The sequence below is a fragment of the Microtus pennsylvanicus genome, chromosome 3 (genome assembly GCF_037038515.1).
Source record: "Microtus pennsylvanicus isolate mMicPen1 chromosome 3, mMicPen1.hap1, whole genome shotgun sequence".
NCBI classification, from domain to species: domain Eukaryota; kingdom Metazoa; phylum Chordata; class Mammalia; order Rodentia; family Cricetidae; genus Microtus; species Microtus pennsylvanicus.
This window is the reverse complement of record NC_134581.1, coordinates 50100281-50125841: the sequence shown is the minus strand read 5'-3', so window position 1 is coordinate 50125841 and position 25561 is coordinate 50100281. Positions and strand designations below refer to the sequence as shown.

Sequence of the window (25561 nt, the reverse complement as noted above, 5' to 3'; positions counted from 1 at the left end):
TGCACACCTTTAATCCAACACTCAGGAAGGTGGATCTCTGTGAGTTTCAAGCCAGCCTGGTCCACAGAGTGAGTTCCAGCCCAGTCAGAGCTAAACATGAGACCCGATCTCAAAAGATCTGCCCTGATCTCAAGAGAAGAAGGCAGACTCTGCAACAATCACCTTCACCCTGATTCCTAGCGACTCTTGACCTGGCTTCATGTGCTGAGCAGCTTTTCCTGTGGTCACTGTAATGTGATCTGCAGACAGTCCACTGTGGAAGATTTAAGCCGAGACTGGACATGTCTGTTGTCGTTTTTAATCCCGTGTTCTGTTTCGTGAGAGAATGGCTACAGGAGCTTCCAAAGATGCTCCAGAGGTTAAGCAAACTAGAAGTCAGGGAAACAGAATAGTAGGGCAGGTGCTGGGTGGCAGGGCTTCCCGCCAAACAGGAAAGGAGAGATCTCTAGGAAGCTGTACGTGCTGCCTGGGAGTCTCCTGTCAGACAGTATTCTCCTAAAGAGTCATATTTTCAAAAGGCTTAAAATGTCCAGCAAGCGTCCAATAGCAATATTCTCAACCTACAGTCTACAGGAGCAGCCGGAACCTGGCTCAAGCTGACTCCAGGTCTTAGGAATTCCTGGCACCCGCTCTCATACTTCCAGTAACGTCTATGGTTTCAGCCTTTGGAGCAGAACGTGATTTCTATAGCCAATACAATAAGACTCTATTCTTTTCCTTCTTGGAAACTCAAGACCCACATTTCACATCTGCAGAACAAAAGCAGTGATATTCAAAAGCTAAATCCCTAGCCCTCCCTCGCAAACCCACCTTGGGAATGGTGGGAGCAGCTCAGAAAGTTCACAGAAAGTGGCCTAGCGCAGTTGGAAGGATGGAACGGGAGTCTGGTTCATATGTTCCTTTTGTTTACACCCATCAAACATACTGAGCCATGCTTGTCGGGCAGCTCGTGCCTGCCGCTTAGCTTATGTGCCTTGGTGTTTTCATGTGTATAATGAGAAGAATAAGATACCAATAACTGAGAACTGGTGAGATGACTCAGCTGGTCAGGGTATTTGTCACCAAGCTAGGGACCTGTGTTTGGTCCCTAGGACCCACATGGTAGGAGAGAATAGACCCCCCCTGCAATATGTCCTCTGACCTCCACTCACAAGCCCTGGCAAGCATTACACATACCCTGGCATATTAATTGATTAATTAAACTTTAAAAAATGGATAATAGGCCGGGCGATGGTGGCGCACACCTTTAATCCCAGCACTCGGGAGGCAGAGGTAGGCGGATCTCTGTGAGTTCGAGACCAGCCTGGTCTACAGAGCTAGTTCCAGGACAGGCTCCAAAACCACAGAGAAACCCTGTCTCGAAAAACCAAAAAAAAAAAAAAAAGGATAATAAATGAAAAGCCCCCCCCCCCTTTCTGGGTTTTCTTAAAGATTATAGGATTAAATATATAACAAAGCACAATGCATCTTGATCTGGGGGAGCTGTTTTTCTGTGGTTCTAGGAATCAAGCCCAGAAACTTCACACATTCTAAGCAAGATCTCTACCACATTCTTTTGTATTTGTTCCTAGGGAGTTAGGCAAGGGAACACTCCCGAGTACACTGTGGACGAACTGTACAGTTATGGTACAGAGCAGAGCCAGCGCACACTGGTACAAGGATGCTGCAGCTGCCACTAGGCACTGCACTCAATCTGGACAACTTAAAGTCACAAATTCCTTCCTGCTCTGTATCCCATGTGCTTTATACAGCAGCTATATTCTGGCCCTCACACTCATATCCTGTGGACCATTCACAAAACAGCTTCATCTCTGATCATCATCACACCTACATCCATAGAACAGCTTTATATCTGATCATTATCACACCCACATCATATGGACCATTCACAGAGCAACTTCATCTCTGATCATCACATTCATGTCCTATGGACCATTCACAGAACAACTTCATCTCTGATCATCACACCCACGTCCTATGGACCATTCACAGAACAGCTTCATCTCTGATCATCATCACACCCACGTCCTATGGACCATTCACAGAACAGCTTCATCTCTGATCATCATCACACCCACGTCCTATGGACCATTCACAGAACAGCTTCATCTCTGATCATCATCACACCACGTCCTATGGACCATTCACAGAACAGCTTCATCTCTGATCATCATCACACCCACATCCTATGGACCATTCACAGAACAGCTTCATCTTTGATCATCACACTCACATCCTGTGGACCATTCACAGAACAGCTTCATCTCTGACCATCATCACACCCACATCCATAGAGCAGCTTCATCTCTGATCATCACACCCACATCCTATGGACCGTTCATAGAACAGCTTCATCTCTGATCATCATCACACCCACATTCTAATAAACCAGGATAGGGACATCGACCAGTCCTCAGTTTGGAGATGTTTGATGCCAGTTAGCTTTTTGTTTCTCAGTTGCATCCCCCAGCAGTCTATGAGGCCCTGAATGTCAACTGGCATTGATCTCAGTTCCTGCACTGTGGTCTTCGCCAGCCACTAATGTAGGATTCACCTTGCTGGGTAATTTCTCAGCATGCAACTCAGATGTGCTGTGCATACTTCCTTAGGAAAAATGAAATGCATTCTGGGTTATAGTGTGATTATACTTGAGTAAAATGCCCTGCTCAAAAAAATAAAAGAGAGAGAGAAGTTAAGTCAATTCTTCATACATTCATAGTGTTGAGGGACAAAAGCCACAAAGCGATGTATGCAAATTGCCTGAACTGAAGGGGCCCATCAAGTCACAATAGGAAAGCTAGTTCCTTTGTAAAATAATTACATATGGGACTAGTGAGGTGGATTAGCTATTAAGAACTCTTGCTGTTCTTCCTGAGGACCTGAGTTCTGTTCTCAGCACTCATCTGGCAGCTCAAAACTATCTGTAATTCCATTTCCAGAGAATCCAGTGCCCTCTTGGCTTTCAGGGGCATCAAGCTCATACATGGTACACAGACATACATGCAGACAAAGCACCCATATACATAAAATTCATTTTTTAATTAAATAGAGCAGCAGCAAGATGGCTCCGCGGGTAAATGCACTTGCCTGCTGACCTGACTCTGGTCCCCTAGGTTCCCTTGGTGGAATAAGAAAACCAACTCCAGCAAACTGCCCTCTGACCTCCACAAATGCTATGGTGTGCATCCCCTCAACACACACAATAAATAATGTAAAATTTTTTTAATTCAGAAAAGTACATCGAATCAGATATTAGATTTGTTTGGTAGTTTTACAGCTATCTACTAACATGCATATGCAGAGTTACAGACAGGCCCATAGACAAAGTAAGACTTTGACTATTGCGATATCAGCAGGGATAGAAACTCTATTGTTAAACTGAGATTCTCACTGCAATCAGTCCCCCTTTTCCCAGTGGAGGACCTGCCTTTGTAATGTGGAATGGGCCAGGAGGTGGGAAGGGCAGTAATTAGAAATACAAACAGCACAAAGTAGCAGGGGGACCGAAATCACCCAAACCTTGTACAGCCAGTTCAGAACAAGTGGAGAGAAAGTCTGCTGTTTGTTTTATTTGATTTCTGAGACCTGATCTGTCTCAGTTTGACCTTGAGCGCCTGGCAATTTTCCTGCTCAGCCTCAAGGTGCTAGAATTACGGGTGTGTGCAGTCAAACTTCACTCCAAAAAGCATTTTAACTTTTATCTTATTTCATGTGTATAGTTGTTTTGCCTGGATGTCTGTCTAAGCACCATATGTGTGCCTTGAACCCTCAAAAGCCAGAAGAGAGTGTCAGATCCCCAAGGACTAGAGTCGCAGACAGTTGTGAGTCACCCTGTGGGTGCTGGGAACCAAACCAGGGTTCTCTGCAAGAACAGCAAGAGCTGTTCCATCTCCCCAACCGCAGGGAAACGTTTTCAGGTCAGGATGAATCCGGTTGTTATTGGAAGGGTCTCTGAGCAGTAGCATGTGGTTGAACAACGAAACCAAACAAAAATGCCTAGATTGCAACAGTTGCCAGTTCCTGCGGGATGCGGCCTAGGTTTTGTCAACTTGCCACAAGCTAGGTTTACCTGGGAAAATGGACCTCCACTGAGGAATTGCCTCCTTCAGATTTACCTGTGAGCAAGTCCGTGGAGCATCTTTTTATTTGATGGATGAGCTACCCCTAGGTCCTGGGTTATATACAAAAGCGAATGAACACACTAGTAAGCAGTATTTTTCCGTGGTTTCGGCTTCAGTCCCTGAGAGTTCTCCCCAGACTTCCCTTTGTGATGAACTGTAACCAGGACAAGGAAGCCAAGAATCCCCAAGTCGCTTTGGTCAGTGTTTCACAGCAGCAGTAGGAAGCAAGCTAAGACGTGGTAAATACACATACCATGGCCTTGTCAGCATGGCTACACCGAAGGGGCTGGCTTGGCAGTTACACAGAGTTACAGTGTTTCCACTTCACACCAGTAACAGACTTCCATAACCTCCAGAGCAGGGGCCGAAAAACGGTTCTGAAGGGACAAAGCTTGCATATTTATTTCCTTTGCTAATTTAATTGTTAAGTTTGTAAGATTTAATTTTTAATGACTGTGTTTCACAAGTATTTGACACAATTCCTGGAAGTTTAAGCCATCAGCTCTGGTGGGGACTGAGCCAGCTCTGCTCAGGGGCCCTTCTGTACTGAGCTGGCAGTCACGCTGGCTGGGAGTGGCCAGCTCCTGGTACCTAAAAGACCTCATTAATCAGTTTCTGGCAGTGTGTGGAAAGCCATTAGTTCTCCATATTTATTACGCAGCATTGCCACCTAGTGACACAAAAAAACTGGCTGGGTTTCCCAGGCTGCTGGGGCTTCTTCTAAGCTAGCCTGGGTAAAGGCTGTCATCACTGGCTGGGTTCTATGCAGCTTCCAGGTCCCCAGTCCACTCAACCCTAGAGATAGAGGGCTCTTCATCAGCTGAGGCTTCCCTGTTCCTTAGCTGCACTCTGAACTCAAGGACAGGCGCTGTCTCAAAACAGTAATGAGCAACAACAAGAAGACTATGTATTTTGGTTCCAGCTGCCCATGTAGATCGGTGGTCTCGTCTTCCCACTCTCTCCCTCCCTCGGGATCCTCCCACGGGAGAGTGTGCTACACCCTAGTATTCTTGGACACTCCCCCCCCCCTTTTGGATGTAGGAGACTGAATTTTCTTGTACAAGTCTCTGGGGGTGGGTTTGTGAACCCAGGTATGTGGGCATCTGTGCACATATCCTCACCATGCCCTGTGAACTTCCAGGCTGTAGGCTTCTTCTCTCCTTCCTGAGGTACTTGATGCCCACCCCACCCCATCACCCCCATTTCTTGTTGCTGGGAGAGCAGATGATTAGTCCTGGCTAAGGGTTCTTCCTAACCAGATGCTGGCACATGCCCAATATATATAGGCGTTTAATCAAAAACTTGCTTGCTGGCCAGGAGTAAGCACTTCTCAGACAAGGGAGAGGTCCAATGGATGCTGGGTGTGAGGTGATGTCACTGTAAAGATCCCTGAGTTAGTCTGTCATGAGACAGAAGTGTGCGATGGCCTGGATGAAGAGTTGGAGCTATCCTGGGGTCTGCTGCTTTCCACAGGCCTGGGGACAGAGACAAGGTTCATGCGGTGCCTACCCCATCCCCCTCCCGCCTGATGCAGCTAGCTCATGCCATCTAGGGCACATCTGTCTGTCATCCCAGGAGCTCAGCAAGCACAAGGCTGTGGCCTCTTGAAAGCATGGATCAAAAAGGGAATGACGAGTCTTCCTATAAGGCTGTCCCCTTAATTCTCTATTCTTATAGGTTTGAGTAGATATGACTAAGCCTAAGAGACAGCCCTTCCCACCTTGATACTTACCTCAGACCCTCTCTTTCTGGTTACATGTATCTATCTGTTAGTGTCTGTGTAAGTATGCACACATGTGGTTACATGTATCTGTTAGTGTCTGTGTAGGTATGCACACATGTGGTTACATGTATCTATCTGTTAGTGTCTGTGTAGGTATGCGCACATTGGTTACATGTATCTGTTAGTGTCTGTGTAGGTATGCACACATGTGGTTACATGTATCTATCTGTTAGTGTCTGTGTAGGTATGCGCACATGTGGTTACATGTATCTGTTAGTGTCTGTGTAGGTATGCACACATGTGGTTACATGTATCTATCTGTTAGTGTCTGTGTAGGTATGCACACATGTGGTTACATGTATCTGTTAGTGTCTGTGTAGGTATGCACACATGTGGTTACATGTATCTGTTAGTGTCTGTGTAGGTATGCACACATGTGGTTACATGTATCTGTTAGTGTCTGTGTAGGTATGCACACATGTGGTTACATGTATCTGTTAGTGTCTGTGTAGGTATGCACACATGTGGTTACATGTATCTGTTAGTGTCTGTGTAGGTATGCACACATGTGGTTACATGTATCTGTTAGTGTCTGTGTAGGTATGCACACATGTGGTTACATGTATCTATCTGTTAGTGTCTGTGTAGGTATGCACACATGTGGTTACATGTATCTGTTAGTGTCTGTGTAGGTATGCACACATGTGGTTACATGTATCTGTTAGTGTCTGTGTAGGTATGCACACATGTGGTTACATGTATCTATCTGTTAGTGTCTGTGTAGGTATGCACACATGTGGTTACATGTATCTGTTAGTGTCTGTGTAGGTATGCGCACATGTGGTTACATGTATCTATCTGTTAGTGTCTGTGTAGGTATGCACACATGTGGTTACATGTATCTGTTAGTGTCTGTGTAGGTATGCGCACATGTGGTTACATGTATCTGTTAGTGTCTGTGTAGGTATGCACACATGTGGTTACATGTATCTGTTAGTGTCTGTGTAGGTATGCGCACTTGTGGTTACATGTATCTGTTAGTGTCTGTGTAGGTATGCACACATGTGGTTACATGTATCTGTTAGTGTCTGTGTAGGTATGCGCACATGTGGTTACATGTATCTGTTAGTGTCTGTGTAGGTATGCACACATGTGGTTACATGTATCTATCTGTTAGTGTCTGTGTAGGTATGCACACATGTGGTTACATGTATCTGTTAGTGTCTGTGTAGGTATGCACACATGTGGTTACATGTATCTATCTGTTAGTGTCTGTGTAGGTATGCGCACATGTGGTTACATGTATCTGTTAGTGTCTGTGTAGGTATGCACACATGTGGTTACATGTATCTGTTAGTGTCTGTGTAGGTATGCACACATGTGGTTACATGTATCTGTTAGTGTCTGTGTAGGTATGCACACATGTGGTTACATGTATCTGTTAGTGTCTGTGTAGGTATGCGCACTTGTGGTTACATGTATCTGTTAGTGTCTGTGTAGGTATGCGCACATGTGGTTACATGTATCTGTTAGTGTCTGTGTAGGTATGCACACATGTGGTTACATGTATCTGTTAGTGTCTGTGTAGGTATGCACACATGTGGTTACATGTATCTGTTAGTGTCTGTGTAGGTATGCACACATGTGGTTACATGTATCTGTTAGTGTCTGTGTAGGTATGCACACATGTGGTTACATGTATCTGTTAGTGTCTGTGTAGGTATGCACACATGCGGTTACATGTATCTGTTAGTGTCTGTGTAGGTATGCACACATGTGGTTACATGTATCTATCTGTTAGTGTCTGTGTAGGTATGCACACATGTGGTTACATGTATCTATCTGTTAGTGTCTGTGTAGGTATGCACACATGTGGTTACATGTATCTGTTAGTGTCTGTGTAGGTATGCACACATGTGGTTACATGTATCTATCTGTTAGTGTCTGTGTAGGTATGCGCACATGTGGTTACATGTATCTGTTAGTGTCTTTGTAGGTATGCACACATGTGGTTACATGTATCTATCTGTTAGTGTCTATGTAGGTATGCACACATGTGGTTGCATGTATCTGTTAGTGTCTGTGTAGGTATGCGCACTTGTGGTTACATGTATCTATCTGTTAGTGTCTGTGTAGGTATGCACACATGTGGTTACATGTATCTATCTGTTAGTGTCTGTGTAGGTATGCGCACATGTGGTTACATGTATCTATCTGTTAGTGTCTGTGTAGGTATGCACACATGTGGTTACATGTATCTGTTAGTGTCTGTGTAGGTATGCACACATGTGGTTACATGTATCTGTTAGTGTCTGTGTAGGTATGCACACATGTGGTTACATGTATCTATCTGTTAGTGTCTGTGTAGGTATGCGCACATGTGGTTACATGTATCTGTTAGTGTCTGTGTAGGTATGCACACATGTGGTTACATGTATCTGTTAGTGTCTGTGTAGGTATGCGCACATGTGGTTACATGTATCTGTTAGTGTCTGTGTAGGTATGCGCACATGTGGTTACATGTATCTATCTGTTAATGTCTGTGTAGGTATGCACACATGTGGTTACATGTATCTGTTAGTGTCTGTGTAGGTATGCACACATGTGGTTACATGTATCTGTTAGTGTCTGTGTAGGTATGCGCACATGTGGTTACATGTATCTATCTGTTAGTGTCTATGTAGGTATGCGCACATGTGGTTACATGTATCTATCTGTTAGTGTCTGTGTAGGTATGCACACATGTGGTTACATGTATCTGTTAGTGTCTGTGTAGGTGTGCGCACATGTGGTTACATGTATCTATCTGTTAGTGTCTGTGTAGGTATGCGCACATTGGTTACATGTATCTGTTAGTGTCTGTGTAGGTATGCACACATGTGGTTACATGTATCTATCTGTTAGTGTCTGTGTAGGTATGCACACATGTGGTTACATGTATCTGTTAGTGTCTGTGTAGGTATGCACACATGTGGTTACATGTATCTATCTGTTAGTGTCTGTGTAGGTATGCACACATGTGGTTACATGTATCTGTTAGTGTCTGTGTAGGTATGCGCACATGTGGTTACATGTATATATCTGTTAGTGTCTGTGTAGGTATGCGCACATTGGTTACATGTATCTGTTAGTGTCTGTGTAGGTATGCACACATGTGGTTACATGTATCTATCTGTTAGTGTCTGTGTAGGTATGCACACATGTGGTTACATGTATCTGTTAGTGTCTGTGTAGGTATGCACACATGTGGTTACATGTATCTATCTGTTAGTGTCTGTGTAGGTATGCACACATGTGGTTACATGTATCTGTTAGTGTCTGTGTAGGTATGCACACATGTGGTTACATGTATCTGTTAGTGTCTGTGTAGGTATGTGCACATGTGGTTACATGTATCTATCTGTTAGTGTCTGTGTAGGTATGCGCACATTGGTTACATGTATCTGTTAGTGTCTGTGTAGGTATGCACACATGTGGTTACATGTATCTATCTGTTAGTGTCTGTGTAGGTATGCACACATGTGGTTACATGTATCTGTTAGTGTCTGTGTAGGTATGCACACATGTGGTTACATGTATCTATCTGTTAGTGTCTGTGTAGGTATGCACACATGTGGTTACATGTATCTGTTAGTGTCTGTGTAGGTATGCACACATGTGGTTACATGTATCTGTTAGTGTCTGTGTAGGTATGCGCACAGGTGGTTACATGTATCTGTTAGTGTCTGTGTAGGTATGCACACATGTGGTTACATGTATCTGTTAGTGTCTGTGTAGGTATGCGCACATGTGGTTACATGTATCTATCTGTTAGTGTCTGTGTAGGTATGCGCACATGTGGTTACATGTATCTGTTAGTGTCTGTGTAGGTATGCACACATGTGGTTACATGTATCTGTTAGTGTCTGTGTAGGTATGCACACATGTGGTTACATGTATCTGTTAGTGTCTGTGTAGGTATGCACACATGTGGTTACATGTATCTATCTGTTAGTGTCTGTGTAGGTATGCGCACATGTGGTTACATGTATCTATCTGTTAGTGTCTGTGTAAGTATGCACACATGTGGTTACATGTATCTGTTAGTGTCTGTGTAGGTATGCACACATGTGGTTACATGTATCTGTTAGTGTCTGTGTAGGTATGCACACATGTGGTTACATGTATCTATCTGTTAGTGTCTGTGTAGGTATGCACACATGTGGTTACATGTATCTATCTGTTAGTGTCTATGTAGGTATGCACACATGTGGTTGCATGTATCTGTTAGTGTCTGTGTAGGTATGCGCACTTGTGGTTACATGTATCTGTTAGTGTCTGTGTAGGTATGCACACATGTGGTTACATGTATCTATCTGTTAGTGTCTGTGTAGGTATGCGCACATGTGGTTACATGTATCTATCTGTTAGTGTCTGTGTAGGTATGCACACATGTGGTTACATGTATCTGTTAGTGTCTGTGTAGGTATGCACACATGTGGTTACATGTATCTGTTAGTGTCTGTGTAGGTATGCACACATGTGGTTACATGTATCTGTTAGTGTCTGTGTAGGTATGCACACATGTGGTTACATGTATCTATCTGTTAGTGTCTGTGTAGGTATGCGCACATGTGGTTACATGTATCTGTTAGTGTCTGTGTAGGTATGCGCACATGTGGTTACATGTATCTGTTAGTGTCTGTGTAGGTATGCGCACATGTGGTTACATGTATCTGTTAGTGTCTGTGTAGGTATGCGCACATGTGGTTACATGTATCTATCTGTTAATGTCTGTGTAGGTATGCACACATGTGGTTACATGTATCTGTTAGTGTCTGTGTAGGTATGCACACATGTGGTTACATGTATCTGTTAGTGTCTGTGTAGGTATGCGCACATGTGGTTACATGTATCTATCTGTTAGTGTCTATGTAGGTATGCGCACATGTGGTTACATGTATCTATCTGTTAGTGTCTGTGTAGGTATGCGCACATGTGGTTACATGTATCTATCTGTTAGTGTCTGTGTAGGTATGCGCACATTGGTTACATGTATCTGTTAGTGTCTGTGTAGGTATGCACACATGTGGTTACATGTATCTATCTGTTAGTGTCTGTGTAGGTATGCACACATGTGGTTACATGTATCTGTTAGTGTCTGTGTAGGTATGCACACATGTGGTTACATGTATCTATCTGTTAGTGTCTGTGTAGGTATGCACACATGTGGTTACATGTATCTGTTAGTGTCTGTGTAGGTATGCGCACATGTGGTTACATGTATCTATCTGTTAGTGTCTGTGTAGGTATGCGCACATTGGTACATGTATCTGTTAGTGTCTGTGTAGGTATGCACACATGTGGTTACATGTATCTGTTAGTGTCTGTGTAGGTATGCACACATGTGGTTACATGTATCTATCTGTTAGTGTCTGTGTAGGTATGCACACATGTGGTTACATGTATCTGTTAGTGTCTGTGTAGGTATGCACACATGTGGTTACATGTATCTATCTGTTAGTGTCTGTGTAGGTATGTGCACATGTGGTTACATGTATCTATCTGTTAGTGTCTGTGTAGGTATGCGCACATTGGTTACATGTATCTGTTAGTGTCTGTGTAGGTATGCACACATGTGGTTACATGTATCTATCTGTTAGTGTCTGTGTAGGTATGCACACATGTGGTTACATGTATCTGTTAGTGTCTGTGTAGGTATGCACACATGTGGTTACATGTATCTATCTGTTAGTGTCTGTGTAGGTATGCACACATGTGGTTACATGTATCTGTTAGTGTCTGTGTAGGTATGCACACATGTGGTTACATGTATCTGTTAGTGTCTGTGTAGGTATGCGCACAGGTGGTTACATGTATCTGTTAGTGTCTGTGTAGGTATGCACACATGTGGTTACATGTATCTGTTAGTGTCTGTGTAGGTATGCACACATGTGGTTACATCTATCTATCTGTTAGTGTCTGTGTAGGTATGCGCACATGTGGTTACATCTATCTATCTGTTAGTGTCTGTGTAAGTATGCACACATGTGGTTACATGTATCTGTTAGTGTCTGTGTAGGTATGCACACATGTGGTTACATGTATCTGTTAGTGTCTGTGTAGGTATGCACACATGTGGTTACATGTATCTATCTGTTAGTGTCTGTGTAGGTATGCACACATTGTGGTGCGTGTGTGGAGGTCAGAGGACAGTTTTTGAGAGTCAGCTCTTTCCTTCCACCATGTGGGGCTCGGGAATCACAGTCAGGTCGCCAGGCATGGCGGCAAGTGCCTTTTTCCCATGGGGCCATCCCACCGCTCTCCCATCCCCAAGCTCCTTCCGGAAGAGTGCATAACCTAAGTTCCCTTTGCCAGCTTTGCTTTGGGTTGGCCGTAAGCTACGTGGGGGAAACGTTTTCTCACTTTCCCTGTCCTTTCTAAACGTGCTCTTTCTAAACATACAAAATAACTGTTCCAGATGCAAGTTTAAAGAGCTCGCTCCTAGGACTGGGATTGTAGCTCAGTTAGCAGAATGCTGCTTAGCATGAATGAGGCCATGAAGATGTGACGGTGTGTGTCCCTGTCCCTGATCCCAGGCCTTGGATTGTGGGTAGTGAGTTTGAGGAGTCTAAGATGCATGAGATCGTGTCTCAAAAAAGAGCTCACTCATAGGAACAAGTTGGCATCATGCGCCTTAGAAATCCTGTGAAAGGCAAACTGGGGCAACATTGTATAAAGGCTGGCAAGATGGCTCAGCAGGAAAGAAGCTTGCTGCAGCCACCAAAAAACACTGCTGCTTCTTCGAGGTGTCCCTGTCTCACGTGGTCCTGCTCTCTCTCCACAGAGTCCGAAGACAAACAACCAGCAGGCCTCCCCCAGCAGGGGGCAGACCGAAACCCCAACCTAAGCCCAAGCCTCAGGTGCCACAATGCAAGGCCTTGTATGCCTATGACGCTCAGGACACAGACGAACTCAGCTTCAATGCCAATGACGTTATTGATATTATTAAAGAAGGTAAGTGTGCGGCTGGCCATAAGAACCTCCCAAGGTACACTCAGGGAGTTCATGGGCTCACTTATCAGAAGTGTGTAGACCAGTGTTTCCTCGAATGACCCTTTCACAGAGATTGCATATCAGGTATCCTGTGTATCAGATATTTGCATTACAATTCATAACAGTAGCACAATTACAGTTATGAAGTAGCAACGAAAATAATGATATGGTTGGGGTCACCACAGCATGAGGAACTGTATTAAAGGGTGCGGCATTAGGAAGGTTGAGAACCACTGGTGTAGACAGAGGTAAACCAGGCCTCAAACTATATGATCAAAGCCTTTTACAATGTCAGGGATTGAATCCAAGGTCTTGTGTATGCTAGGCAAGCAAGCACTCTACCACTGGGCTGTGCTCTCTCGGTCCTCTTTGAACTTTTTATTTTAGTATGGAGTGTCACTAACTTATCTAGGCTGGTCTTGAACTCACTCTAGCCCAGGCACAAGTTCAGACTCATGATCCTCCAGCCTCAGCTTCCCCGGTAATTGGGTTTGCAGTCCTGGGCTGTTAGGTCCATTGAGACTTTTTTTTTCCCTAATGCCCTTTTTAAGGAAGGACGGGTTGTGTACAAGTGTGTATTGATAACATCATATAAACACACACACACACACACACACATCTATGATGTGCTACACCGAGTGTTCACACTTAGTTGGAGGATAGTTCCCAGACAAATCCACATCAGTTCAGGTTGCGTTTTCCCACTAAGTGAGTAAGCACAAACTTAATTTTCAGAACCTTATGAGTTTTGTCCCTGTGGTGAGAATGGAGATGCCCACATACCCATGCTGGGGAAATGAGTACCCGACATAGTTCCTGTAAATATCCTCTCTCAGAGGAAATAAATGGAGACATTTGGCAGCAATTATCCCAATTCTTCGCTCCTGACTTCAAAATAATTACTTTAGGTTTGTTCTTCATTCCACCAAACCAAGATAAAAATCCAAATAAATATTTACGTGTATTTTAAAAAAGAAAAAATGTCCTAGAAATATGACAGAGTTTTGTTCCTAGTCATGTGGAAAGGATCTCCCAAAATTGTAGAAATCTGAGAAGCTAGAAAATTATAGGTGTTGGCAAGGACATAGCTTAGTCGGTGAGTGTCTTCTAGCTCAAGGCCTTGAATTTGATTTCCTGCACTGCTGCAATCAAGATGTGTTAGCACTTGCCTGAGATTCCAGAACTCTGGAGGTGGAGGCAGTGGGGACCAGAAGTTCAAGGTCATCCGCTCTGACGGAGGAAGTTTGAGCCTGGGCTACGGGAGATCCTGTCTGGAAAATAACAACAAACGCAGATGTTGATAAGCTACTGAAATGTGAAACATCATAAAGAGCTGAGCTGATGAGCAGGAGTGAGGATGGGAAGGAGCGCACAGAGCGGAGGCAGAACCAGTTCTCCGGGAACAGACTGTGAGGTGGGGTTGGGAGGGGTGAGAGCAGCGGAAAGAGACAGGACAGCAGCGCCTGAGTCATCCTGCAGCCGGCTGACCCTAGCAGACTGCTGCTACATTTCCATGTCTGTTTTTGTTGTCATTTGGTTTTCTTTCTTTCTTTCTTTCCTTCTTTCTTTCTTCCTTCCTTCCTTCCTTCCTTCCTTCCTTCCTTCCTTCCTTCCTTCCTTCCTTTCTTTCTCTTCTTTTTTGTTTTTTTATTTGTTTTTTTTCCCCCCTGAGTCAGAGTTGCAGAGTTTCTCTGTGTAACCCTGAGTGTCCCGGAACTCACTCTGTAAACCAGGCTGGCCTCAAACTCAGTGATCCACCTGCCTCTGCCTCCAGAGTGCTGGGATTAAAGGTGTGCACCACCACTGCCTGGTTCCCTCTTTGTTTTAAGGGGTCACTTTTAGATTTTTTTTTTCTTTTTTAGACAGGGTCTCTTTTAGCCAAAGCTGGCCTTAAACTTTTGATCTTCCTACTTCTACTTTCATAGTGCTGGGTTTACAAGCGTGGGCCACCATGCTGGTTCATACGGTGCAGGGAATGGAACCCCAAGGCTTGATGAATAGTAGGCAAAGTACTATGTATCTATCGACTGAGCTGTATCCTCAGCCCTGGGGCAGCTCACTCTGTACAAGAAACTTTCACAATGAAATAAAACACAGAAGCAAGAAACTGTGAATAGAACCAAGTCACTTGAGCACACGGGAGTAGGGGTGTGACCTGCAGGTCACTTGAGCCCACAGGAGCAGGGGTGTGGCCTGCAGTCACTTGAGCACACGGGAGTAGGGGTGTGACCTGCAGGTCACTTGAGCACACAGGAGCAGGGGTGTGACCCACACTCACCTGATCCATTTGCCTCCACAGATCCTTCCGGCTGGTGGACGGGTAGACTGCGAGGCAAGCAAGGCCTGTTTCCCAACAACTATGTCACCAAGATCTGAGGCGCCCAGAGACTGATGTGTGGGCAGAAGAGCTCTAAGCGTGGACTGGGGAGGGGACTTCCTGGGGTCTCCCCTTCTGATCCACAGTGAGCTAGCACCTTCCCCATGGAAGACACAGACAAAGTTGGATGAGGAACAAGGAGTGTCACTTCATAAATAACCCTAAAGGTAGCCTTATCCCCAGGAGTGCAAAAACAACCACCCACTAAGATTTATTTATTTGTATTTAAATCTGGTGAGAGTAGCAGGGGCCCGCTTGCTCGCTAGGGTGGGCAGGGATCTAACCCATGCCCCTAGTTCACTCCACCGACCCAGGGGACAGCAGGTGGCCACTCTTGACAAGTGCCTTTGGTTGAAGAGCACGTTTTATTCCTTCCTCTTCCACACCTGATACATTCCTCTCTGCCAACCCTCCTTCGGGGAGGACCTGCCCTCTGGAGGCCGGACTTGGTGTGACAGGCACTCCTGTGTCAATGCCAAGGACAGGCCCTTCCTCAGAGCCCCCGGGAGGGAGCTAGGGCCACTAAGACTGCTGGTAGGGAAGGAGCTGGATGCTAGGCTGTTGGTCTTGCTTTCTCTTGGTCTTTGGTTATAATGTGGCTGGCCCATGTTGGTTTTATGTTTAACGCTGTGCTTATAATAAGAAAGATCTCCTCCCCCCAAGCTGTACATTTATAAAAAGTGATCATATACTGTATATAGAAAAATCTAGAAGCACGTATGAATGCCGCAGGTAGTATTCCACTGTAACCATTCATGAAGGTAGGTTTTATTACAGGACTCGCACCAGGTACTTACAGATGTGCCCTCTCCTCTTCGCCTACAGAAGCAGTCACTGCATTCCTGCACAGCCCCGCAGACCCCTCCCCCTTATCTTTTCCCTGTAGGTAATTCTCCTGTGACCCTTCTGCCACCCTCCCCTACCTCCTAAATAAACATAAAGGAGTCAGTGAAATGCCTTGTTCTTTCATGACATTTATTGTGGGTTATAATCCCCACCACCCCTAAAAAAGATGGTACAGTCAAACCAACTATTGTTTCTCCAGTTTCCATGGTTGGAACAAATACCTGGGATGAGCAGCTTGTGGGCAGGAGAACTTAATCTCAGTTTATGGTTTAAGAGGTCTCTGTTCATGCTCCCTACTCTTGAAGTCTAAGGAGAATCAGACGATTAAAGAGGGGGCTGGAGAGACAGCTCAGCAGTTAAAAACACTTCCAGAATGCCGGACTGTGGTGGCACACACCTTTAATCCCAGCACTCAGGAGGCAGAGGCAGGTAAATCTCTGTGAGTTAGAGGCCAACGAGGTCTGAAAAGTGAGTTCCAGGATAGCCAGATGTTGGAGGAGGCCGCTTGTTGGTTCCCAGCTGCTCAGCAGCTCAGACTCAAAATAATCACACAGAAACTGTATTATTTAAATCACTGCTTGGCCAGTTAGTTCTAGCTTCTTATTGACTAGTTCTTACATATTAATTTAACCCATCTCCATTAATCTGTGCATCACCACAAGGTCGTGGTCTACCAGCAAAGTTTCAGCACATCTGTCTCCAGCAGCAGCTCCAAGGCTTCTCTCTGACTCTGCCTCCTTTCTCCCAGCATTCAGTTTAGTTTTCCCCACCTAGCTCTGTTCCCCTATAGCTCTGCTGTAGACCCAAAGCAGTTCCTTTATTAACCAATGATATTCACAGCATACAGAGGGGAATCCCACATCAGTCAGAGAAACTGTGGGGGTGGGGGAGGGAGAGAGAGAGAGTCTTGTTCAGTTCTTAGCACACCCATGGTGGCTCACAACCATCTGTGACTCCAGACCCTGGGGATCTGACACCCCCTTCTGGCCTCCACAGGCACAAGGCATACAAATGATTTACAGCTGTACATGCAGACAAAACACCCATCACATTTAATAATAACTTTCAAATGATTAAAGAAGAACAGGCAACTCCATAAACTCAGTGGGGTGATGAATGAATGCCTGTAATCCCAGCAATTGGGAAGTACAGGTCGGAGGATCAGAAGTTCAAGTTTATTCTCCACTACACAGACAGCCTGGGACATGTGAGATCCTGTCTACAAACAGAACGTCCAAGGAAAACCCAAAGGAGGCTTCAGAAACGACCACCTCTGTGCCAGAGACTGCACTGAGTGTTGGCTTGATCCATTACAACCCTGTGGGGCAGTTCCAGCCTCATCCACATGGGTACCATCTGCACCGCAGCAGTCAGGCAGCTAACTGGAAAGCACACCCAGGCCACCGCCTATGAGGAGTGCTCCCCTATTCCTTCCTGAAGACATCCCATCCTCTAATTTTAGGATGTCGGGGTTTATCATAGCATAGTTTTTATTCTTACTAGTTACTTAACATGTATAACTATAACTTTAGCTTTGGGTGCTGACGGTGTGGCATGAGACTCTTCAGAGTGCTTCATGACACCCTAGAAACTCCCAAGTCAGGGCATTTAATATGTAGGGGAAAAATATAACCATGTGTGATGGCTGTTTTTGCTTGTCAGTTTGACTACATCGAGAATTAACTAAAACCCAAGTGGCGTGGTACACCTGTGTGGGTTTTTTTTTAATTAAATCATTTGAAGTGAGAAGACCTACCTTTAATCTAGGCCACATCTGCTGGCAGCCTATATAAAGGACATAGAAGAAGAAAGCTTTCTTTCTCTCTCTGCCTGCTTGCCCTCAGTCTTCGGTGGCAAGCCCATTCCTTCACTGGCACTAGAACCTACTTCTTTGAGACTCTGGCATATACCGAAGACCAGCTGAGGCATCCAGCCTCATAGACTGAGGCAAAGGATTCTTTACCTTTGTGTTGGCAAACAGTCAATGTTGGACTAGCTGGACCACAGCCTGTAAACTATGTTAATAAATCACACACACGTATGCACATGTGTGCACATGCACACACACACACACAAATACACACACTCCATCAGTTCTGGCCCTCTCGAGAACCCTGACTAATACATAAGGACATTATTAACCATCTTTGGAATATACTCACAAATGTCCTCTCATGACATCCAAGATTCCTCTGACTTCCACATGGCATACATAATCCATTCTCTCATGGCAGCCGGGGTTGTCCTCTGGTATGAACACGAATACATGTGCACATGTGCATACACAATCTGTCAACTATTGGCAGAAGCTGAGCTCAAGCATCCCTGTGAAGTCATGGACTTTCAGTGCTGGTAAAACTCTGTTCCTATATAAAAAAAAGGGGGGGGCTGGAGAGATAGCTCAGTGGTTAAGAGCATTGCCTGCTCTTCCAAAGGTCCTGAGTTCAATTCCCGGCAACCACATGGTGGCTCACAACCATCTGTAATGAGGTCTGGTGCCCTCTTCTTGCCTGCAGACATACACACAGACAGAATATTGTATACATAATAAATATATATATATATATATATATATATATATATATATATATATATAAACCAACTCTGTTCCTTGGTCTCACTTCCTTACTGTTCATTCTGAAGAAAGCTGGTCCAACGCTGCCATGGGAACAAGCTTTACTAACTCAACAAGGGCTATTTATAAAACTGTGTAATAGGATTTCAAGCCATAAAGATGTTCAATTCCACAAAATGCTTGAGACTTACAGACGTCCTCATCAGGCAACCCTGACCTGTTTGAAGAAGGGGAAGCCCATCATTACTGGAAACAGGTCTTCCTCTTGGGCCTCCTATATTCAGCACAGCAAATCACAGTAGACTAGACCATGGGTTCTGCTGTCAAGTAGAGGGCAGCTTTCAAGCTGTGTGGTGGTGGTGCATGCCTTTAATCCCAACACATGGTAGGCAGAGGTGATGTGGGATTCCCCTCTGTATGCTGTGAATACCACTGGTGAATAAAGAAACTGCCTTGGCCTGTTAAGAGGGCAGAACTTAGGTAGCAGAGGCAGGGGAGGTGGGGGGAGAACTAAACTGAATGCTGGGAGAAAGGAGGCAGAGTGAAGGGAAGCCATGGAGCGCTGCTGGAGATAGATGTGCTGAAACTTTATTGGTAGGCCACAACCTTGTGGTGATGCACAGATTAATGGAGATGGGTTAAATTAATATGTAAGAGTTAGCCAATAAGAAGCTAGAGCTAATGCGCCAAGCAGTGATTTAAATAATACAGTTTCTGTGTGATTATTTCGGACCTGAGCAGCCGGGAAGCAACAAGTGACTTCCTCCAACACAGAGGCAGGCAGATCTCTGTGAGTTCAAGGCCAGCCTGGTCTACAAAAGCTAGTTCCAGAACAGGCTCCAAAGCTACAGGAGCCTGTCTCAAAAAACAGGAAAAAAAAGGGCAGCTTTCACCGTACTCTTTAGTAGAGGCATTGTTGAGTGTCTTAGGGTTTCTGTTGCTGTGAAGAGACATCATGATCATAGCAACCTTTAAAGAAAGCATTTAATTGGGGATGGCATACAGGTTCAGAGGTTTAGTCCACTACTGTCATTGTGGGAAGCATGGTGGCATGCAGGCAGACGTGGTAGGGGTGAAGAAGCCAAGAGTTCTAGATCTGGATCTCTGGATTGGAAGGCAGCAAGAAAAGAGAGCGATCCACTGGGCCTGGCTTGAGCTTTGGAAACTTCACAGCCAACCCTGAGCAACACACTTCCTCCAATGAGGTCACACCTGTCCTGTCAAATAACACCACTCCCTATGAGTTTATGGGGGCCATTTTCATTCAAATTACCACACTAGGCAAAATGTTTATTGTGGAGCTCAGAGCATTTACAAATCTTGAGAAATTTGCAGTTTCTTGGGTTTGACGCCTTCCCTCAAGACACCTGTTAATGTCTTCTCACATTAAGATGTTAGGAAGCAGTTTCTGTAGGAGATATAATTGTGGGGGCTGGAGAGATGGCTCAACGGTGAAGATCACAGGCTGTTATTCCAGAAGACATTTGGTTCCCAGCAACTTCATGGCACTTCCATGGGATTCAGTGCCCCCTTCTGGACTTCAAGGGCCCCAGGCATGCGCATTGTGCACACAATACATGCAGGTCAAGAGCTCACTCATAAAATAGACTATGTTTATAAATTTTGCATGTTTTACATCACCAAGGACATATCACTCCCAGGGCTGGTGGGGGAGCATTTTAGGACGGGGTATAGTTTAGTGGTAGAGCATTCTTGTGCCCCTACGCCAGGCCTGGGGTTCAGTTCTCAGTAATGAAGAGGATGTAAGAGACTACAGAGCTAGTTCCAGGACAGGCTCCAAAGCCACAGAGAAACCCTGTCTTGAAAAACCAAAAAAAAAAAAAAAAAAAAAAAAAGACAATGGAGGTGTTTAACCCACCTGTAGTTAGAACAGCACACCAGGTAAAGCTAACCCAGTTTCACACCGACAGGATGTCTGCCACCTAACAAGACATCTATCAAAAACTCCCTGCTCACTGGCATGGTCACCCCAACTCGCCTGCTCAATCTAGTCTGACCCATTCTGAGGGTCTCTGCGACGGGCCTCGCTCTAGTGACACAGCTGTTTCTATGAAGGGTTCAGAGCACAGGTGAGGCTACCCATGCTTATCCTCTCATTTTAACTTAGGAGTGTGCGTGTGCGCGCACCTGCGTGTGCCCGTATATAAGTGTGTGCACGTGCATGTGGAGGTCAGAGGTCAGCTGCAGTACTGTCATCTTATTTTGAGGGACAGGGTCTATTACTGGAAACTGTCTGTCTGAAAAGAGAGTTGGAGAGATGGAGGTAGCCATGGAAAAGCAGACTCCCTGAGACTGGGAGGGATCCTCATTACTGGAAGACATTACCTTGGGAGAGGAAACCGCGAGACGGCATTGGTGGCTCAGTGGGGTGGGATATTTAAATAGAACCTGTGCGGGTGAGGGAAGAACCCAGCGGCCTTATACAAGCAGCCCTGTTATGTTTCTTAGGACCTCTTGTCCAAGATTTGAGAAGATCTCAACTCAAGGGCATACTTCCGACTGGAAATCTTGCAGAGCTAGAAAGTGTTCAAGACCCATCAGGCACTCTGAGGGCCCCTTGCTACTGAGGGGACACCCCCAGTTAGCCACCGCCTCCACTGGAAGTTGGGGGTTGGATGCTTTGAGGCTTTATAGCTGGAAGGAGATTTCCCCTTGAGAACCAGGGTGGAGACTTAGGCCATCACTCCTAAAGCAAGAAACAGAGAAAACCCAACCCCAAGAGACTGACCGTCTTCCTGGGGAGGAAGGAGAAAGAGCGCAGACTCCACATTCAATACACCTGGAAAAGGTAGGTGGGAATGGTCACGCCTCTGCTTTCTGGCTTCCTAGCCCACACCTGCCTCTTGAGCCGGGAATAGCTAAGTGGAGGTGTCTGGGATTTGGTTTTCTGAAGGAAGGGAAGACCCAAAGACTTGTTCAGCCTTTTCAGTTTTTTCTTACTTTTTGGGATTATGGGGTTTGAGACAGGGTTTCTGTGTAGCTGCTTTTGGAGCCTGTCCTGGAACTAGCTCTGTAGACCAGGCTGTCCTCAAACTCACAGAGATCCGCCTGTCTCTGCCTTCCAAGTGCTGGGATTAAATGTGTGCGCCACCGCGGCCGGACCCAACTTTCTATTTCCTGAGCCGTTCAGTAATCTCAAATTCCCAGATGTACGGGTAAGGAGTGCCACCAAACTTGCTGTGCATTCGAGGTGGGAAGTGCCTGAAGTTCAAAATGGAGGTTGGCAAATCCTGCCTCCACACTGCAGGCCTGAAGGGCTTTAGCTGTTCGGAACCTGAAACCTACACGGGCTGCTGGAAGCTTGCCCTTGTTCTTCTCTCAAGAGAGAGATGAACCGCCTGTCTCAAAGTGTCCTCAGCGTACGTGAACTCAAGAGAAGGGTGGTAGGAACAGAATCTCCCCGAGCTGGACTCTGAGGGAGATAACAGCTCGAAGCCGCAAACTCGCTCCGCACAAGCTCCTCCAGCCCAGGTGCGCCCGCCGCCCTCGCAGTAGACGCTGCAGCAGAGTCTGCAGCTCTCTTGGCTCTATGGCCGCAGGGCTGTTGCCTCAACACTCAAGAGGGCCTGGCTTCCACCCCCACGACTGCAGCAGTCAACCATAGAGGACTCTCCACCTCGGGATCAGATTTCCAGGTGCCAGTTACAGCTGAAGGCCAAGCAGGACCAGCTTGCTGGGCAGGGAGGGAGGGAGGGAGGGAGGGAGGGAGGGAGGGAGGGAGGGAGGGAGGGAAGCTGTAGTCTCTGTGAACAAATGTTTTCTGTGGTTCTCTTTTTTTTTTAAACTATTTCTATTTTCTTATTAATTAATTAGTTTTCCAGCCCAATCACTTTTCTCCTCCCCTGCCCACACCCACTCCTCCTTTCTCTTCAGAAAAGGGCAGGCCTCCCTGATGGATATACAAATCATCCAGCCATGGCGTAGCAAGTTGCAGTAAGATTAGGTAGGCACCTCCTCTCCTATTAAGGCTGGATGAGACAACCCAGTAGGAGGAAAGGGTCCCCAAAGCAAGTAACAGCATCAGAGACAGCCCTGCTCCCATTGTTAGGAGTCTCATAAGAAGACCAAGATACACAACTTGGTTCTGTCTCTGCGAGCCCCTATGAATCCAGGTTAATTCATTCTGTGGGTTTTTTTTTTTTTTTGTGGTATCCTTGGTCCCTCGGGCTCCCATAATCCTTCCTCCCCATTCTCCACAGGATTCCCCCAGCTCCACCTAATGTTTGGAAACATCTGTTTCCATCACTTGTTGGATGAAACCTCTCTGATGACGATTGGGCTAGGCACCATCTCTGAGTACCACGAGTGTCGTTAGGAATCATTTCATTGCCTCTTCTTTTCCTGGCAGCCATGTTTGGTGCTGTCCAGGTCTCTGGGCTGTCCAGCCTCTGGGTCATGACTCTCCAGGCACTGTCAGGGGTGGGTTCCCTCTCATGGTGTGGGTCTCAAGCTGAACCAATCACTAGTTGGCCACTCCCATAATTTCTCACACCCTTGTCCCAGCACATCTCATAGACAGGGCAAATTGTAGGTCAAAGGTTACTGGCTGGGTTGAGGTCCCAATCCCTCCACTGGAAATCTTGCCCAGTTACAGGAGATGTCCGGTTCAGGTCCCTTTGCTGGGAGTCTTAGCAAGGGTCACCCTCCTAGATTCCTGCAAGCTTCCATTTCACTAGGTTTCTAGCTCATTCCAGAGATGTTCCTAGTTCCAGTTGTCTTTCCCGAAATCTCTACCTGGATTCCATGGGAATCCCTCCTGTCCCCATGCCTCCCATTACCATATAGACCCTCTCCCACCCCCCGTCCCTCTGTGATGTCTATTCTATTTCCCCTTCACAGTAAGACTTTTATATCCCTATTTCAGCCTTCCTTGTTATTTAGCTTCTTTGGGTCAGTGGATTGTAGCATGGTTATCCTTTCTTTTATGGCTAATATCTACCTACAAGTGAGTACATCCCATGTTTGTCTGGATTACCTCACTCATTACGAGGCAGGATTTCTCTGTGTGACCCTGGCTCTCCTGGAACTCCCTTGCTCATCTGCACACCAGGCGGGCCTGGAAACTCAGAGATCTGCCTGCCTCTGCCTGGGATTAAAGGCGTGTCCACCACCTCCTAGCTGGGTCTTAGTGCCTGCTTAGGGCCAGCATCCCTAAGTCTATTTCTCTTTATTCTTTCCTCTTTGATGACTGCTTTTGTTTCTGCCCTGGTGCAACCCTGCTTTTATTTTCATTTTTCGGTTGCCATAACCTAAACAGGCTGAGGATAAAGGGCATTCCATAGTATTTAGATTATGGGTAAATTACTCAGAGTGGATCTGAATGCTTATCGTGATTGCTTTCAGATTATAAATTAGAGGGAAAAAAGTCAAAGGAAATGTTTACTCCAAGAGGGTTTTTAAATGCTGGGTCTTTTTCCTCTTTTTTTTCCTTTCTTTCTTTCTTTTTTTTAATATTTATTTATTTATACAATATTCTGTCTATGTGTATGCCTGTAGGCCAGAAGAAGGCACCAGATCCCATTACAGATGGTTGTGAGCCACCATGTGGTTGCTGGGAATTGAACTCAGGACCTTTGAAAGAGCAGGCAATGCTCTTAACCACTGAGCCATCTCTCCAGCCCCTCTTTCTTTCTTTTCAAGACAGGGTTTTTCTGTGTAATAGTCCTGGAACTCATTTTGTAGACCAGTCTGTCCCTGAACTCACAGAGAGCCACTTGCCTCTGCCTCCTGAATGCTGGAATTGAAGGAGCAAGCCACCTCTGCTTGAACGCTGGATCTTGCACAGGCAGGATAAGATCAAGAATTCATTAAGGTCAGAGGATATTGAAGAATCACATAGAACAAATATTGTAAATAGGTTTTACCTCCTTCCATGGTCACTAACCAGGAAGAAGAGGATGCAGGCACCTATGCCCATGTCGGTAAAAGCATCCGAGGATGCTCTAGAGAGGGAGACAGGATCTGGAAAATGTTCTAACATATCTTTTGTCTTTTAGATGGGTAGTCATTAGCAAAGCCTCCCCTGACTGTCCTTTGCCATTTGGATCTATTCAATGCACAGGCCTTAAGAAAGGAACACTCAGCGTTTTTAGCACAAGGGCCTGACCTGAACTGGAGGATAAAAAGTGGTCCCTACCAGGGTATGTAACTATTTAGTGAGTAAACCAACAAGGTACAAAGTCTCCACAGCCGTGAGCCGAACCTGGCGTGTGCTGAGTTAGATGGACCAGTTCCTTGCTGGGTGAAGCTTGAGAGGCTCCTGCAGGTCACAGGCTTCCTAAGTGTGTCACAATTGTTATCAACAGGAAGCACTTTCAGGGCAGTCCCCAGAGGCAACAGAGGGCATATTAGATGTCAAGTTACTCAAGAGAACAGAAATTGGTTAAACACTGGGGCTCTGAAGTCGGTCTGTATGTCCTGAGTACCAGGGGTGATTCTCATTCTAGGTTCTGGTTTCCTATAGCTTTTGGAAGGGCAAGAGGGGTTGAGACAGGGTTTCTCTGCATGGCCCTCCCTGGCTGGTTAAAAGGGTCCTGACTATCCTGGAACTTGCTCTGTAGACCTGGCTGGTCTTGGACTCAGAGAATCACCCGCCTATGCTTCCCATGTGCTGGGATTAACGGTGTGCGTCACCACTGCCTGGCACTGGCTTCCCACAGTTAGAAAATGTGTAGCATCTACGTTTTATAGCCCAAAATGACCCATGCCTGACCCGTGGATAACCTGTTCAGTTGGATGGACACTAGACTCACTGTGAACCTTCCCCAAAGGCCCGCTTATCTGGGGACCAGATAGATAACGTGACAGCCACAAGAGGCAAACATGAGGAAGGGCCAACCCCGCTTGACAGTTGTGGCTAGTAA

The 25561-nt window shown here is 45.7% G+C and overlaps 1 protein-coding gene across 1 annotated transcript in view; it reads left to right on the top strand.

Annotated features, from left to right (window-relative positions):
* Myo1e (myosin IE) overlaps positions 1–16204 on the top strand; it is a 200027-nt gene extending 183823 nt beyond the window's left edge. Inside the window, exons 27-28 of the mRNA XM_075965339.1 lie at positions 12671–12840; positions 15179–16204. Coding sequence (XP_075821454.1) covers positions 12671–12840; positions 15179–15255 — 247 coding nt within the window. The 3' untranslated portion in view covers positions 15256–16204. The remainder of the gene's footprint in view (positions 1–12670; positions 12841–15178) is intronic.
* The last annotated feature ends 9357 nt before the right edge of the window (positions 16205–25561 follow it).